A 14701-nucleotide genomic window follows, 5' to 3' on the forward strand; every position below is an offset into this window, starting at 1 on the left:
AAAACTCAGCCTCCATTTTTCACGAATTCTTTCAACAAGATCCTTTCCAAACCGTTCTTCAGTAGAAAAGTCTAGCATTAGTAAGGCCTTGTAGATTCCACTCTCCTGTCTGACACTTTATGGGCTGCAACTACTTACCGGGGGAAAATACTTTTTTTTATTTTTTCAAACTCTTTTTCATTGTAAATTCTTTCCTCAAAAACAAATTGAAAAATAAAATTTTGGAACTAAATATCAAACAAGTTTAAAGTCTTAAAAATTGAATTTATTTTCAAATAAGTTTAAAATTTCTTGAAATTAGTATCCTTCATATTTTCTAGTCATTCAAGTTTTGGGGCCCAAAATTGAAAGTCCTTCAGAATTTTGAATGTTTTTTCTAAAAACAATCAATCGATTTCTGAAGAAACTCTATTTTTATATTAATTAATTTTTACAATATTAATTATAAGTGTTGGGATTAAAGTATTCATTCAAATATATAGAATAAAATCACGAAGAACATGGGCCAAACAAATTCATCATCCTCATCGAAGTATTAATTACATGATTTTTGTGTAGAACTTACTAATTTTTTATGCTCACGAATCTTTGATTTACTAATTACCATAGACTCATAAATGAATTAATTTGTTCACCAATTACGTTTTAAACCAACGACCCGATATTTATTAATGACCCAATATTGATTATTTTTCACTTCAATAAATTTCTCTCTGTAATTTTCCTCTACTCATAATTATATTGTAAGTTTGTTCATAAATTTTAACGACAGACTTTCCTTCTCTGGGAAAAAGTAATTTCACTTCGCTTAACAAGTCGAGTTTTAAACTAAAAAATATTAAAAACTGAATGTTTGAAAATTTCAACTGGTTCTGAGAAATTTTAATTTTGCCGATAGTTTCTAAAAGTGATCATTTTTTATAGAATTAATTGCTTTTTCGTCTACTGCTTTGCATGGCTGCTTATATTTTTGCAATCTTGTTCCATTTCTAAAGTTATGTTTTTAAAAGTAATTTTTATCATTAGTGTCGGCTTACTACTTATAATAAAATAAAATTATGTAAATTAAAAGGTACCAAAAATTATATTTAAAAAATGTAAAGACTATCGATTTTTAAAATATTTCTATATCCATCTTTCTATAATTGATTTGAAGAGTCCTTAATATTTTAATTCCTTAAATTTGAGTGCTGTCGAATCTAATAATTATTAAATTTCTATTTACAAATTCCGCTTTCAGATCCTTAATTTAAAAAATGTTGAATTCTTCAATTTTGAAAATTGATCCACCTGTACTTTTGAAATCAAGGGAAAGAAGTAAGCTGGCTCTTTTTTTTATTAAAAGGTAATAATGAATCCAATAAATGTAAATAATTTTGTTTTCTTTCACAGACGATACTTGTCGATCCGATGAGTTTACTTGTGCAAATAAACATTGCATCCATAGACGTTGGGTTTGTGATAACGACGATGATTGTGGAGATGGAAGTGATGAGAAAGATTGTGGAACAATTGCTTGTCGCGATGGCATGGATTTCGCTTGTTCTCCAAACTATTGTATCACGTCCAAATGGCGATGCGATGGAGATTTTGATTGCCCAGATCATTCTGACGAAATGGGGTGTAAAAATCTACCAGATGGAAAAAATAGTCACTGTGCAGAACACGAATTCGACTGTGGAGACAGGATTACTTGCATCCACCAAAGTTGGGTTTGTGACGGCGACAAGGATTGTTCAAATGGAGCTGACGAATCCTTGGAAAGGTGTCACAACATTTCCTGCAGGGCTGATCAATTCCAGTGTAGAGATCGATCATGTATATCAGGTTGGTGATTTTTATCAGGATACTTTCTGGGCTGGTTAACCGGCAAATGACCGGAAATTTTTTCAGATCGGTAAAAAACCTGGTAATGGCAGTAAATTTATTTTTTTTACCAGGATTCTTGTTCGTTTTTCATAATCGTTCATTTTGAAACTTCAACATTTTTAAAGGCTTAAGCAAATAAAAATAAAACTTGTTTGCAAATTCAACAATTTTGATAGTAAGACGTTTTAATTCGATTAACTGTAATAATAAGTTAATTAAAGATTTTTATTAATGAAGTATACTCTTTACATGGGTGAAAGACAGTGTAGATTAAATAGTATACTTTGCAGAAAATTGAAAAATAAATTATTAGTCTTTTTAAAAAAAGTAAAGCCACGAAACGTACCGAAAATCTCGCATTCACTTTTATTCAAAACTGATTAGATTTGCACTAATTTAAAGAGTTCTATATCAATTTAAAATTTGCTAATTAAAATCTACAAATTTAATACTAACTTTTAATAATAATTTGTGAAAGAAAATGTGGTTTCAATACTTTATTGTAAGGGAAAATTGAGAAATAAATTAGTAATCTTTTTTTTTAAATGAAGCAACTAAATGTATCGAAAATCTCGCGTTTTGTATCAATTTAAAATTTTCTAATTCAAATCTACAAATTTTATACTAACTTTTAATAACAAAAATCATGTAAAACCTTATTCGAATTGAGAAAAATTCGTTCTTTTTAATACTGTCTCGCGTTTCAATAAAAACGTCTAAATTATATAATAAATTATTGTAAATATTATATATGCTTTATGCTGGTACTTTTCGTTGGAAAATAGTATTTTTAAAAAAGAATTTAAATATAAACTCAAAATTTTCTAAGAAGACTTATTTTTTTGTTAATTCTTAGGTTGTGTGAGTTTTTTTTACAGAAAATTAGCATTTTCAAAACAAAAACCAACATCAAGATTCCCCATCTTGAACAAATTTAGATTATGTTAGCATTTCACACCGGAATTGGGTATTTTTAATCACAAATGGTCAGATTTCAAAGGTTGTAAGTTTTTCAGTAAATAAATTTTTTCGGTTTTGTTAACGTTATTGTAGAACAAAAGAATTGTAGTTTGCCCACGATTTGCCATTTGAACAGTTTCAGGTTATATTAAAGTTGTTTACAGCTGTTTCTAAAAAATTGTAGGATACCTTTCACATAAAAAATTGGTATTTAAAAAAGTCAAACAATTTAAAGAAAGTGTTTACTTTTTTAATAATACGAGATTATGTTAGTGTTTTTTTTTGTTTTGAAAAATGGTAATTTTCATTTTAATACAACAAATGATTTTAAAAAATTGAAATATTTTAACAGTTTTTAGTGATGGATTTAAGTGATGATCAATATAATTTGAAAAAATATTTCCAGTTTTTGCACAGTAAAGATTATGTTAATGTTTTTTTAAACATAAAATTGGATATTTTAAACGTCGAAAATTATTAGTATTTTTAATAAGAAATTATTAAATTTTAAAAAATATTTACAATTTTGCAACAAGTTAGTTTCTGTTTTTGTGTTTTACCTGATTTTTTTTTTAAAGTTATAAGATTTACAAGCTTGAATAAGGTGTGATTATGTTAGTACTTTTCGTTATAAATGTTAGAAATTTTAATTTTTATTAAAAATAATTAGTTTTGAGGCAGGGTTAATTTTTTTGGAGTTTAGGTTACGTTACAATTTTTTGTTGTGTTAGGGTTTTTCGTCTAAAATTGCTATTTTTAATAAAAAATGATAATATTTAAAAGAATATTTAAAAGAATATTTAAAATAATTTAACAATTATTTTTTTTAGTTAAATGTTAATATCTTTCACCAAAAATTAATGGTTTAAACAAAAGACATTAGGTGTATAAGAAGATTCACAATCCTAAACAATTTTTTGTTCTTTCATGATAGTTTGAACAATAATAACTTTTGTTCGTATTTTTAGTCGGAAATTGATATTTTTTATTAAAAATACGCCAGTTTCATTGTATATTGTACAAAAAATGATATAACTTAATTCTAAAGTTAAGATTTTAATTTTCATAAATTAACAAAAATATTGTCCTTGCCCATTGTCTATGAAATACAACATTTTTTTATTAATATTAAAATAATTTTAGTGGCCACAATGCAATTTTGGACTCACTAATACTTATTGCCTTATCGGCTAATTTCCAAATCTCAAAAAGAAAAACGTCGAAAGTTCATCGATTTCTTGCAGCGTCACTTCCATCAAGTAGTGGCTGTATTTGCATATTTAAAAATGTATAGATTTTATAATGAAATAAAAAATTGATATTGTAGTATAAAAAACGTTTTAACATAATGCTAATTAAACGAGTGTTCAGTTTTAATAGAAGTTTAGAATTGTTTAATTTGGAATCTTTTCAATATTTAAAAGTCATTTTGAATGTTTTCTGTAATAGGCAATTAAATTTTGACGACATACAATTTAAAATTCTTTAATTTGTATAGAGTTAAAAGGGAGGAACTTTTACTCTTAAACATTTTTCTGAATTAAAAGAGGATTTTTTTTTATTTTAAATGTTTCCAGTTCAGAAAAGTTTCACTTTGACTCATCTATTTAAATGCTATTTTTGATTTCTTCAAATTCAACCATTTTTATCTTCCAAAGGTTGGATCTTTTATTTTAATGACCGGGATTTTTTTATAATCGATAATTGATCGGCAGTTTTTTTTTTATCTTTAAGCAGCCATCCTGATTGTTGCTAATAACATAATATAGTTAAATTTGTATTGTCTCTTAAACTTAAAATTTAAATAACCTAAAATTTTGAATCCCTCTTAACGTTGGGTTTAAACTTTCAGGCGTTTTTTTTTATTCAGTTAAAAAATTGTTATCCTTTGAAATTTAATAGCATTTAAAATATAAGGCTTCCAAATTTCACCTCTTTGTTATTTAAATTCTGATTTTCATGTCAAAAATCCTCTAATTTATAAAATACCTTTATTTTATTCACGTCAAGAAATTCAACATCAACAAAATATCATAATTCCGTAAAGAATCCACGTTTTTACTACATTGATGGACGTCTCATTATATTTTTCATCAGAGTTCTTATCCCCATTAAAGTATTCAAAAGTTCAATTCCGTCTCAGAAAAAGGTTCACTTTATAAGTTGAAGAAGTCAGGATAAAATATCGTATTTTCTTATGTACAAATCTCTCGACACTTTAATATTCCAGAACTTGTCAGATAGGCAAGTTAATCCCTAACCCAAATATCGGTATTTATTATTGTTAAAAAATAATAAATCTCATTAGGAATGATTGAGGACAAATCAATTATTCGAGTTATAAACTTTAATTGACCCGAAAGACAAAAGATTCGATACCGAAGAACGTTGATTCAGCAATTTGCTCATTCAAGTAGACTCTAAGAACTCTTCAATTGAGCTGACTAAATGCGCCAGCAATGTTCTGCGATCTCAATTTTAAAGTATTTCCGGGATTTTCAATCTGAAAGAGAAATATTTCGCTTCAAATCGTTTTATTGAAAATTAAAAGAAGTTTTCATTTTTTCAATATGGATTTAATTATATAATTAAGCTCGTTTAGAATAAAGCGATGAATAAAATCGCTTTTAATATATTCAAAATATAAAAGATACTCAAATTTAAAAGCCTAGTAATACAAAATGAAGTTAAAGTTATTCAAGTTCAAGTTATTTAAAGTTATTCAAATTGAAATAGCATACAAATTTGAAAAAATCATAATTTAATGAAAGATCTCAACTTTTTAAATAATTCAGACTGAAACATTTTCAATATAAGAATGTACATTTCAAAATCGTCCAAGATATGGAAGCTTTTAATTTTGAAAAATTGTTTAAAACATTGTCATCACTTCTTTTTTTAGGTCATCTATATTGCGATGGAAGAACAGATTGCGGGGATGGAAGCGACGAGAAAAATTGTACTTCAAAGGTGAAAACTTGTGATCCAGCTACTGAGTTTGAATGTAGTCCGGGATCCTGTATACCGCTTGAGAACGTCTGCAATAAAAAACCCGATTGCATTGGTTGGGAAGATGAAAGTAATGAACTTTGCGGTCTTAATGAATGCTTGAAAAATAACGGAGGATGTTCTCAAGTCTGTGTGGATCTTCCTATTGGATATAGGTGTGATTGCAATCCTGGATATAAGCTGATTGACAATCGAACTTGCGATGGTAAATATTTTGAAAATGATTCCTAGATTATTCAGGTATAAATGGGAATTAAGGCGCTTTATTATCACATATCACTTGTTTTTAAATTACAATATCGCTGGAAGACCTGAGGGAAATGTGTGAACGAAATGAATTTTTTTTCAGATATTGACGAGTGCCAGGAACCAGGAACCTGTTCCCAGTATTGTTTCAATGAAAAGGGGACTTTTAAATGTAGTTGTGCGGCTGGATACCTGAGAGACCCGAGAAATTTAACCCGGTGTAAAGCATCAGAGGGTCACGCGAGTTTACTTTTCGCAAAGCGTCATGATATCAGAAAAGTGGCCCTTGATCGTCAAGAAATGACTGCAATCGTTAACGACACCAAAATGGCAACAGCTCTTGATTTCGTTTTTCGAACAGGAATGATCTTTTGGAGTGATGTCAGTGAGAAGAAGATTTACAAGTAGGTTCACTGAAGTAAACGTTTTTTTCGAGAAAAAAGTGCTTAGACTTTTCGCGGGAGTTTCCCGGTTTTCATTTTGTTTCCTTTGTCATTAAAAGGTGTAAATTCAAGTTTTGAAAACCACACAATTTATCATTAAAAGTTTTAATAAAAGAATTTCCAATTATATGAATTAACGACTCTAATGCGAAACCAGGGTGGTCACCCACCCCGGAGAACTGGGGTAAAGTCAGGACAGAAATATTATACCGGAGATTTATCGCATTTCATAATTAGCTCGTCTTATAGCATTTAAATTGTTATTAAGTAAATTTTTTCCAGATTTACCGCCTGTAAGGGCCTTTTTCATGCGACTTTTTCGGGCACAATTAAAAATTTATTATTTTTCTCTCAGCTGATCTTATTCTGTAATATTTTTATAATTCTCAATGTAATATTTAAGCATTGTCCGATTCTTAGTTAAAGATTTAAACAAGTAAATAATTTCAAATTGAAAAATATTTTATTGGAAAATTTTAAGAATGAATAATAATTCCAATGCCAGTGTAAAAAATTAAACGATTTGAAATTAAAAAAATAAAAATTGTGTTCAAAATAAAAATAGAGAAAATTGAACTATCTAAAATTGATACTTCAATAATTGAAAACTTTCTTTAATTTTGAATGGTTACAATTTTTAAGTTCTGAATTTTACTGTTGAATACTAAATATTCAATTTTACCCTTTCATAATTTTGAGTTTGTAATTAAAGTTAAATTTTAGAAAGTATAATTAACAATTCAAAAATTATTAATTTTTAAACGACTTAAGTTTACTTAAAATAATTGAAATTTTCAAGCGTTTAGAATAAAAAATTTTAATATCACAATTTTTTAGTGTTTAACATTTTTTCAGTTCTTTAGTTTCAATGTTCCGGATTATAATTTTTTTCATTTTATATGTTTCTTATTTATAATTACTATTTATTTTCTATGTTTTTAGGGTAATTCAATTTATTTATTTATTTTTTTGATTTTAGAATAAATTCCCAATCAGTTTTAATGACCAATTATAATTTATTATTTAATAACAATTTTAAATTCTAGAGTTTCAGAATCTTTTACTTGGAAAGATTCAATTTAATTTTCAATTTCTAAATGTAAAATTCAATTTTCAACCATTTTAATTAGAAATAATACAATTTAAATTCCCTGGAATTTTAAATTATACACTTTTCAAAATTTGAATCTAAAAACAGTACATTTTTAACGTTCTGATAGAGTTCTCTCTTCTAAATTTTAATTGGAAATCATAAGATTTCGAGATTTTTCAATTAAAAATAAAAAATTTTAATTTTGAACGTTTTGTATTACAAATGACACAATTTAACTCCTTTCCAATGAAATGTTCCAATTCAAAAAATTTAAGTCTGAGATTTTTCAATTTTGAGAGTTTCGATTTTAAAATGTTTTAATTTTAAACACTCCCAATTTTTAATTACCTAAATTTAAACGCATTTATCAAGAAATTACACAAGTTAAATTCCTTATAATTGCATCAAAAATATTGTCGTTTTTCAAAGTGATAATCTTAAATAATTTGAATTTGAACGGGAGAAATCATCGAATGTCCACCGGGAGAATGCCGGGAGATGAAGATTATAAAGATAGAGATCACCCTGCAAGAAATTTCAAATTCAAAATTTAAATTGTAGGAGTCAAATCAAAATTATTGAATTTTTCACGCTACTAGCTTAAACTTATAAATATAAAACTTTAAACTGCAAGTAAAGTTGTTGAATTTTCAATCCTTTCAATTAAAAATTATTTAACTATGAAAGGTTTCAATTGGAAGTTGCACAGTAACGTTCCAATTCAATTTCAAGTGCTCATAATTTATGCTTCCAGTTTGAAATGTTTTAATATGAAATTATTCGATTTTGATGGGGCTGAAATAATAATAATAATAATCAAAGTATTAAAAGGCTTTAATTTTTAATTCACTCAACTTTTAACTTTTAATACACAGATTTTTGAGGTTTATTTTTAGATTTCATGTAACTTTTAATCATTTAAAATTGAAAACGACCATTATTAATGTTTCAATCTGGAATTATTCCGCACTTTCAATTCAAAACTCTTCTACTTGAAAAAATCTTTTTTCTGGTTATTTAATATTGACGACTTGAAACATAAAACTGCGCAACTAAGAAGGCTTTCAATTTGATATAAATTTGTAGAATCTTATTGCAATTTCAAAATAATGAAAATTCAGTGTTATGTTCAATATTGAAGATGTATGACCTAATATTGCTAATTTATGAAGGTTTTGAATTTGAATGAAATCTTTGTGCAATCTTTGATATACTTCTAAATCTTTAAAATCTTTGTTAAATTTGTATACTTAAAAGTAAACTATAGTAAAAGCTTACTCTAAAAGTAAATTCCGCGCATTTTCCCGGTTTCAAAGAAATCCCGGTCATTTTACAGATTGCCAGTCCAGTTGACCTTCCTGAATTTAGTCACCCATTTTCTTCACCCTCATTTTGATGATGAATTTTTTGTAGAGCACCAATTGACGAAGGAAGCGAAAGAACAGCAGTGATCGATAAAGACATGACGACTTCCGACGGTCTCGCCGTGGACTGGATTTACAGTCACATTTACTGGACCGACGCCGAGAAAAACACGATTGAATTAGCCAACTTCGAAGGCAACATGAGGAAAACTTTGATCACGGATCGCGTGCAAGAACCAAGAGCGATTGCTTTGAATCCATTGGAGGGCTGGATGTTCTGGACTGATTGGGGCGATGAAGCCCGAATCGAGAGAGCTGGAATGGATGGATCACACCGTTCAGTAATTGTTGGAACTGAAGTAAAATGGCCAAATGGGTTAACTCTCGACCTAATTGGAAAGAAAGTTTACTGGGTTGATGCTAAATTGAACATCATCGCTTCGTGTAATTACGATGGGTCAGGGAGAAGGACGATTTTATACTCCCCTGATACGTTGCGACATCCCTTCAGCATTACAACCTTTGAAGATTACGTTTACTGGACCGACTGGGACAAAGAGACGATCTTCAAAGCGAATAAATTCACTGGAAAAGATGTGGAGTCAATAACATCGTTGAGATCTCAACAACATCCGATGGTAGTTCATGTTTATCATCCTTATCGTCAGCCTGATGGAATTAATCAGTGCCAGGCTGTGAATGGACATTGCAGTCATTTGTGTTTGCCTGCTCCTAAAATTAATTCGAGGTCGCCACTTCTCAGCTGCGCTTGTCCAGATGGTCTCAGGTTGTTGCCGGACGGACTGATGTGTGTCGAGAACGGTAAGAAGTGTTTTCGGATTTTTTCAATGCTCATGGACTCTCTCGTGATCAGGTGCATTTCATTTAGTTTGTACTGCACAGAGTCGGAGGAATGACAATTTAATGTTTGGTATTGCATGATTATTTTTAAATGTAGTTACACATTCGGGCGAGGGGTACTTAATTTCAATATGAGGACTAGAAATCGGATTTTTCAATTGTAATTAAAAATTGTTTAAATTCAGGCCTTTCCGAAACATTGAAAAACTAAAAAAGAAATGCAAAGACCCGAAATTTTATTAATCCAAACTAGTATTCGATTTCTAGAATTTTAAATGCTTAGGTCACAAACGATAAACTAGAGGATTATAAATTTAATTGTTTCTTCGAATTTTTTCAGCTTTCAGTTATTTGTTTCAAAGGCTTGTTAGGTTTTATTCAATTTTGAAGGATACCAATTCCATAAACCGCGGTCTGCGCAGCATTAAATTAGAAATTAAGTACCTCCATTCGAGCATTTATTTTTGGTAAACATTTTTCACTGGAAATGTAGAATTTGTGGTCCTCATTCAGGGTTGACTTAAGTATATAAAATTCTTTCAGAGGCTCATAGTTAAAAATTGTTTAATTTTGATTCATTCATTATTTGAATGGCTACCCTGAGGATTTTTGGTTCTCATTTTCATTTTTTTTAAATAGAAGAATTTACATTCGATTCGTCTGTCAATTATGTTTGGGAAGCTCTATTTCACTACTTAAAGATGGGAAATTCTAATTTTCATAGGTAGTTTCGATAATGATTTTGTGCGACGTATTTGTCTTATTTGCATATTTATTCATTATCGTTGCAATTATTATTTTTGCATTACTCGCTTATCGATGTTTTGATATTTATTATTTTTATTTGCATCGATGTTGCATGAAAATGGGGTATTCCAGTAACAACAACAGTAGCACCTACGACAATAGAGGTTATCAAGCCATTCAAGAAGCTTGAGCCTCTCAACGTTACCGCAAGTACCAGTAAGTAATGCATTGGTTTCATTTCAAGGATAGTTTTCTAAATGAAATTGGAATTTGTAAAGTAATAGTATTTATTATTGTTTTATCAGATATTCAGTTTAAAAAGTTATTTTTGTATGCTTTTAGTAACTTATTTATAAAAATAGGAAGCAAGATTGAAGCCAAAGTCCAGAACTTTTCAAACTTCAATTTCATATTGTCACATTCGTTTATTTTTTATTTATTCATCTTACGTGGATATAAAGTTCACGTCTTTAGTACAGCATCTTACTAAAAAAATTTGCAGTGCATTCGCTTTGTATCAGTTTCTTAATTAATAAGTATTTCCGCACGAAGTGGATTAATATTCACGATATAGATACATTTATTGCATGGGCTATTCAAATATTTTTAGATTCACAATTTTATTTTATTATCCATGGATTTTCCTTCTTCATGAGCATTTAAAAATAGATCCATTTTAACATTATACGGACATTCAAATTTAATTCCCGAAGATAGAAGCTTTCGAAATTATATAATCCCTGATTTTAGGCGTGTGCATTTTGTCGGATCGAATATGGTATTTCCTATTGGACGTACGTCGAAAAATTTCGTATTGGATACTTTTGTACATGCTTTCTTTCAATATAAAATTTAATAAAAATAATTATTTATTTGAATTTTTTTTTACATTTTTTTCAATCCCAGCTTACGTTCACGCGAAACGCGATATCGAATTAAAAATTTGGGAAGTTAAATAAGAAGCATTAAAACCCGTTTGTCTGGTCCTATATTTTTAAATCAAAAAAGTTTGCGTTTTTTCGTTGAAAATTTATATTTTTTAGTAGAAAATTCGTTGGTTTTTAAATTAATTCTCTTTGTTGAAAATTAAAGTATTCTAGTAAAAGATTCATCATTTTCATTGAAAATTCATCTTTTTGGTTTAAAATTCGCAACTATTACATTTGGAGTTTTATCATTTCAGTTAAAAATTCCTCACTTTTTTTAAAACTGTAAGTATTTTTTTTTTAAATTAGATTTTTTAGGATCAAAATTAGTTGTTTTTTTTTTAAATATAACTATTCTAATTGAATATTCTATTGTTTTAGTTGAAAATTCATCTCTTTGATTAAACATTAATCGTTTGAACTAATAATTTAACCATTAAATTTTCGGTTAACAGTTTATCTTTTTTAATAAAAAATATAATAGTTATTTTAAAAAAAGATTTTTAAATTAAAACCAATTGAATTTATTACAAAAATAATTGTTCTTAAATAGTATATTTTTCAACCAAATTATTAAAATTTCATGACAAAAGAACAAAATTGTTAAAAAAAAACAGTTGAATTTTCAAAAAAGTTAATTTTCACTAAAATACAAGTTTTTGACAAAATAGGTATATTTTCTACCAAAATAGATTCTCTTATTAAGGGCATGTGACACAGCTAAATTCCTATATTACCGACCTCACTTTTTCAGTTCACTGAATGTTTTTTTGAACCTAAGAACTTTTTTTGTATATAAAATATCGAGCTGAAACTTTGGAAAATGTATTAGAGTACAATAAAGTACGTTTAGGTACTGCATTTTGGTAGGAACTTCACTGAAAATTATTTTCTCTTTTTTCTGAACCTCGACATTTTTTGAACGTTCCAACTTTTTTTATACACAAAATATCGTCAAACCAATTTTTTTTACATCTTTTATTATTAAGATTTGTACTTAAACGTAATTTTCTTTCGGCTCTTTAATTTCTCAAAGTTTGAGACCGATATTTTATGTATAAAAAAAGTTGGAACGTTCAAAAAATTTCGAGGTTCAGAAAAAGAGAAAATAATTTTCAGTGAAGTTCCTACCAAAATGCAGTACCTAAACGTACTTTATTGTACTCTAATACATTTTCCAAAGTTTCAGCTTGATATTTTATTTATAAAAAAAGTTCTTAGGTTTAAAAAAACATTTAGTGAACTGAAAAAGTGAGGTCGGTAATATAGGTATTTAGCTGTGTCACATGCCCTTAAAGTTCATTTAAAAATTTCGTTTAACTTCATCACAAATATTTTACAAAAATATTATAGGATACAATTGATAACAATTTTAATTCAGTATTATACGAATTAATAAAGATTTGAGGTACATATATTCAATATGAACTGAAATTTCTCAATCCCGAAATATTAATCCAAATGCTAGAAATTTAGAATAAAAATTTTTTTTAAACTGTTATTTGATAAAAAAAATTAAAATAAAGCTAGGGTAATAAATAATGACACAATATTGGGCCAACCTTCAGTAGCGATCCTCCCTTTTTATAATGCTGCCTTGATAAGATTAAGTTATAAAATAAATATTATAAACCTGTGAAGCGTTTAAAAAACATTTTACAAATTTTTAGATGAATAACATCTAAGGATTTATTTCTACTGGTTATTAAGTAATCGTATAAACAAATTTCAATAAAAATTAACGACACGTATTTGTTTATTGTTGGACTATATATGGGTCAGGCAATATTAACCAAGTAGATTGACACAGATTAGGTTTATATCTCTCTGGATCTGCAATCTGCATCATATATGCATGGATTTAGATTCTTAGAATTATAATTATAAATTAAGAACTTAAAGTGTCTTTGGTCAGTCGCTCATTGGATTTTCGACAATCTAAAGCCGACTGATTAACTCGAAAAAGCTGATTCAATCGTAGCACTGATCGAATATCAGTTTTTCGACATTCAAATTGCGCTCAATGTCGGTTCGAATTTTTTTGCACACGTCTACCTCATTCTTGAAATCTAAATGTTCCAACTTTTTAATTTATATTCTTCTAAATAAATTCAATTTCTAAACGATTAAAAAATTATATTTTTAAAAAAGAAATAGAAAGTTTCTCTTTTTGAAAACGTTAACAGATTTAAAAATTAAAACAAAATAGAAAATGCTTTAAAGAGAAAAAATAGATTTGACGAGCTTTTTTGTGTTGTAAAATGGTGTTCTTTGTTTGTTTAAATGCTAGAAAGTTTCTTTTGAGGCGAATCGTTTTTTTTTTTTGAATAATTAAATTAAAAATTGTTTATTTCTCAGGTCCGGCGAGTCCGTCTGATACTGATGGAAATACAAGCTCAACAAAGGAACCTTCTGATCGTGGTCTAGTCGCTGGAATTGTGATAGGTGTAGTTTCTCTGGGACTTCTGCTTCTGGCACTCGTAGCAGTTTTGTGCTACAGGCATTATTTGCATCGCAATGTCACCAGCATGAATTTCGACAACCCGGTGTACAGGAAAACCACAGAAGATCAATTCAGTCTCGAGAAAAACAGATTTCCCCTTCCTTCTGCCGGCGTTGGAGAAGAAGTGAGACAACATTTTTCATTTAAATTAAATATAAGTATTAAATAAGAAAAAAATATTACAAATTTAAGGTCGCTGAAATCTTTTAAAATTGTAAACATGCCAATTTGAAAAGCCTTATAAACTTCAATTCTTGTAAAATTTCTATCTATAAATTGAGCAGACCTCTGATCTATCTGTTTAAACTATTAAAATTGCATAAAATTTTAATGATATTTTTTTCAATTTGTAAGGTTCTCAATTACAGTCTGTCAAGTTAAAGCGTGGGTGGCTTTACTCGCAGTCGGTAAGGTGTATCGACATGATTTTGGTGTCGAAATATTAAGAAGAGCTCCCTCTTTCATGCTTTTTGATTTAACATTCAGTTTGCTTTCAATTCTCATCTTGTTACCACGTTACAAAAAATGAGTTCCGTATACGCTTCGCGCTTCGCGAAGTGTATACGTACGTATACGTATACCTTTGTTCCCACCCAAAAGGTCCCAAATTGTCTCACAATCAAGCTGCAAAGTACATGGGAAAATCATCGTCGTTCGTCAGCAAGTGGGTAAAGCGGTAT

General features: G+C 28.5%; 1 protein-coding gene across 7 annotated transcripts in view; it reads left to right on the forward strand.

Annotated features, from left to right (window-relative positions):
• Positions 1-14212, forward strand: part of LOC117179492 (very low-density lipoprotein receptor-like) — an 89781-nt gene extending 75569 nt beyond the window's left edge. For 2 of the 7 annotated variants that reach the window (XM_033371351.1, XM_033371355.1), the window contains exons 6-11: positions 1393-1827; positions 5732-6043; positions 6188-6488; positions 9034-9806; positions 10725-10808; positions 13877-14212. In XM_033371351.1, coding sequence (XP_033227242.1) covers positions 1393-1827; positions 5732-6043; positions 6188-6488; positions 9034-9806; positions 10725-10808; positions 13877-14190 — 2219 coding nt within the window. In that variant the 3' untranslated portion in view covers positions 14191-14212. The remainder of the gene's footprint in view (positions 1-1392; positions 1828-5731; positions 6044-6187; positions 6489-9033; positions 9807-10724; positions 10809-13876) is intronic. The other 5 variants (XM_033371353.1, XM_033371356.1, XM_033371354.1 and 2 more) reach the window with 5 other exon arrangements.
• Positions 14213-14701: the final 489 nt, after the last annotated feature.

Source organism: Belonocnema kinseyi, chromosome 9 (genome assembly GCF_010883055.1).
Source record: "Belonocnema kinseyi isolate 2016_QV_RU_SX_M_011 chromosome 9, B_treatae_v1, whole genome shotgun sequence".
Taxonomy (NCBI): Eukaryota; Metazoa; Arthropoda; class Insecta; order Hymenoptera; family Cynipidae; genus Belonocnema; species Belonocnema kinseyi.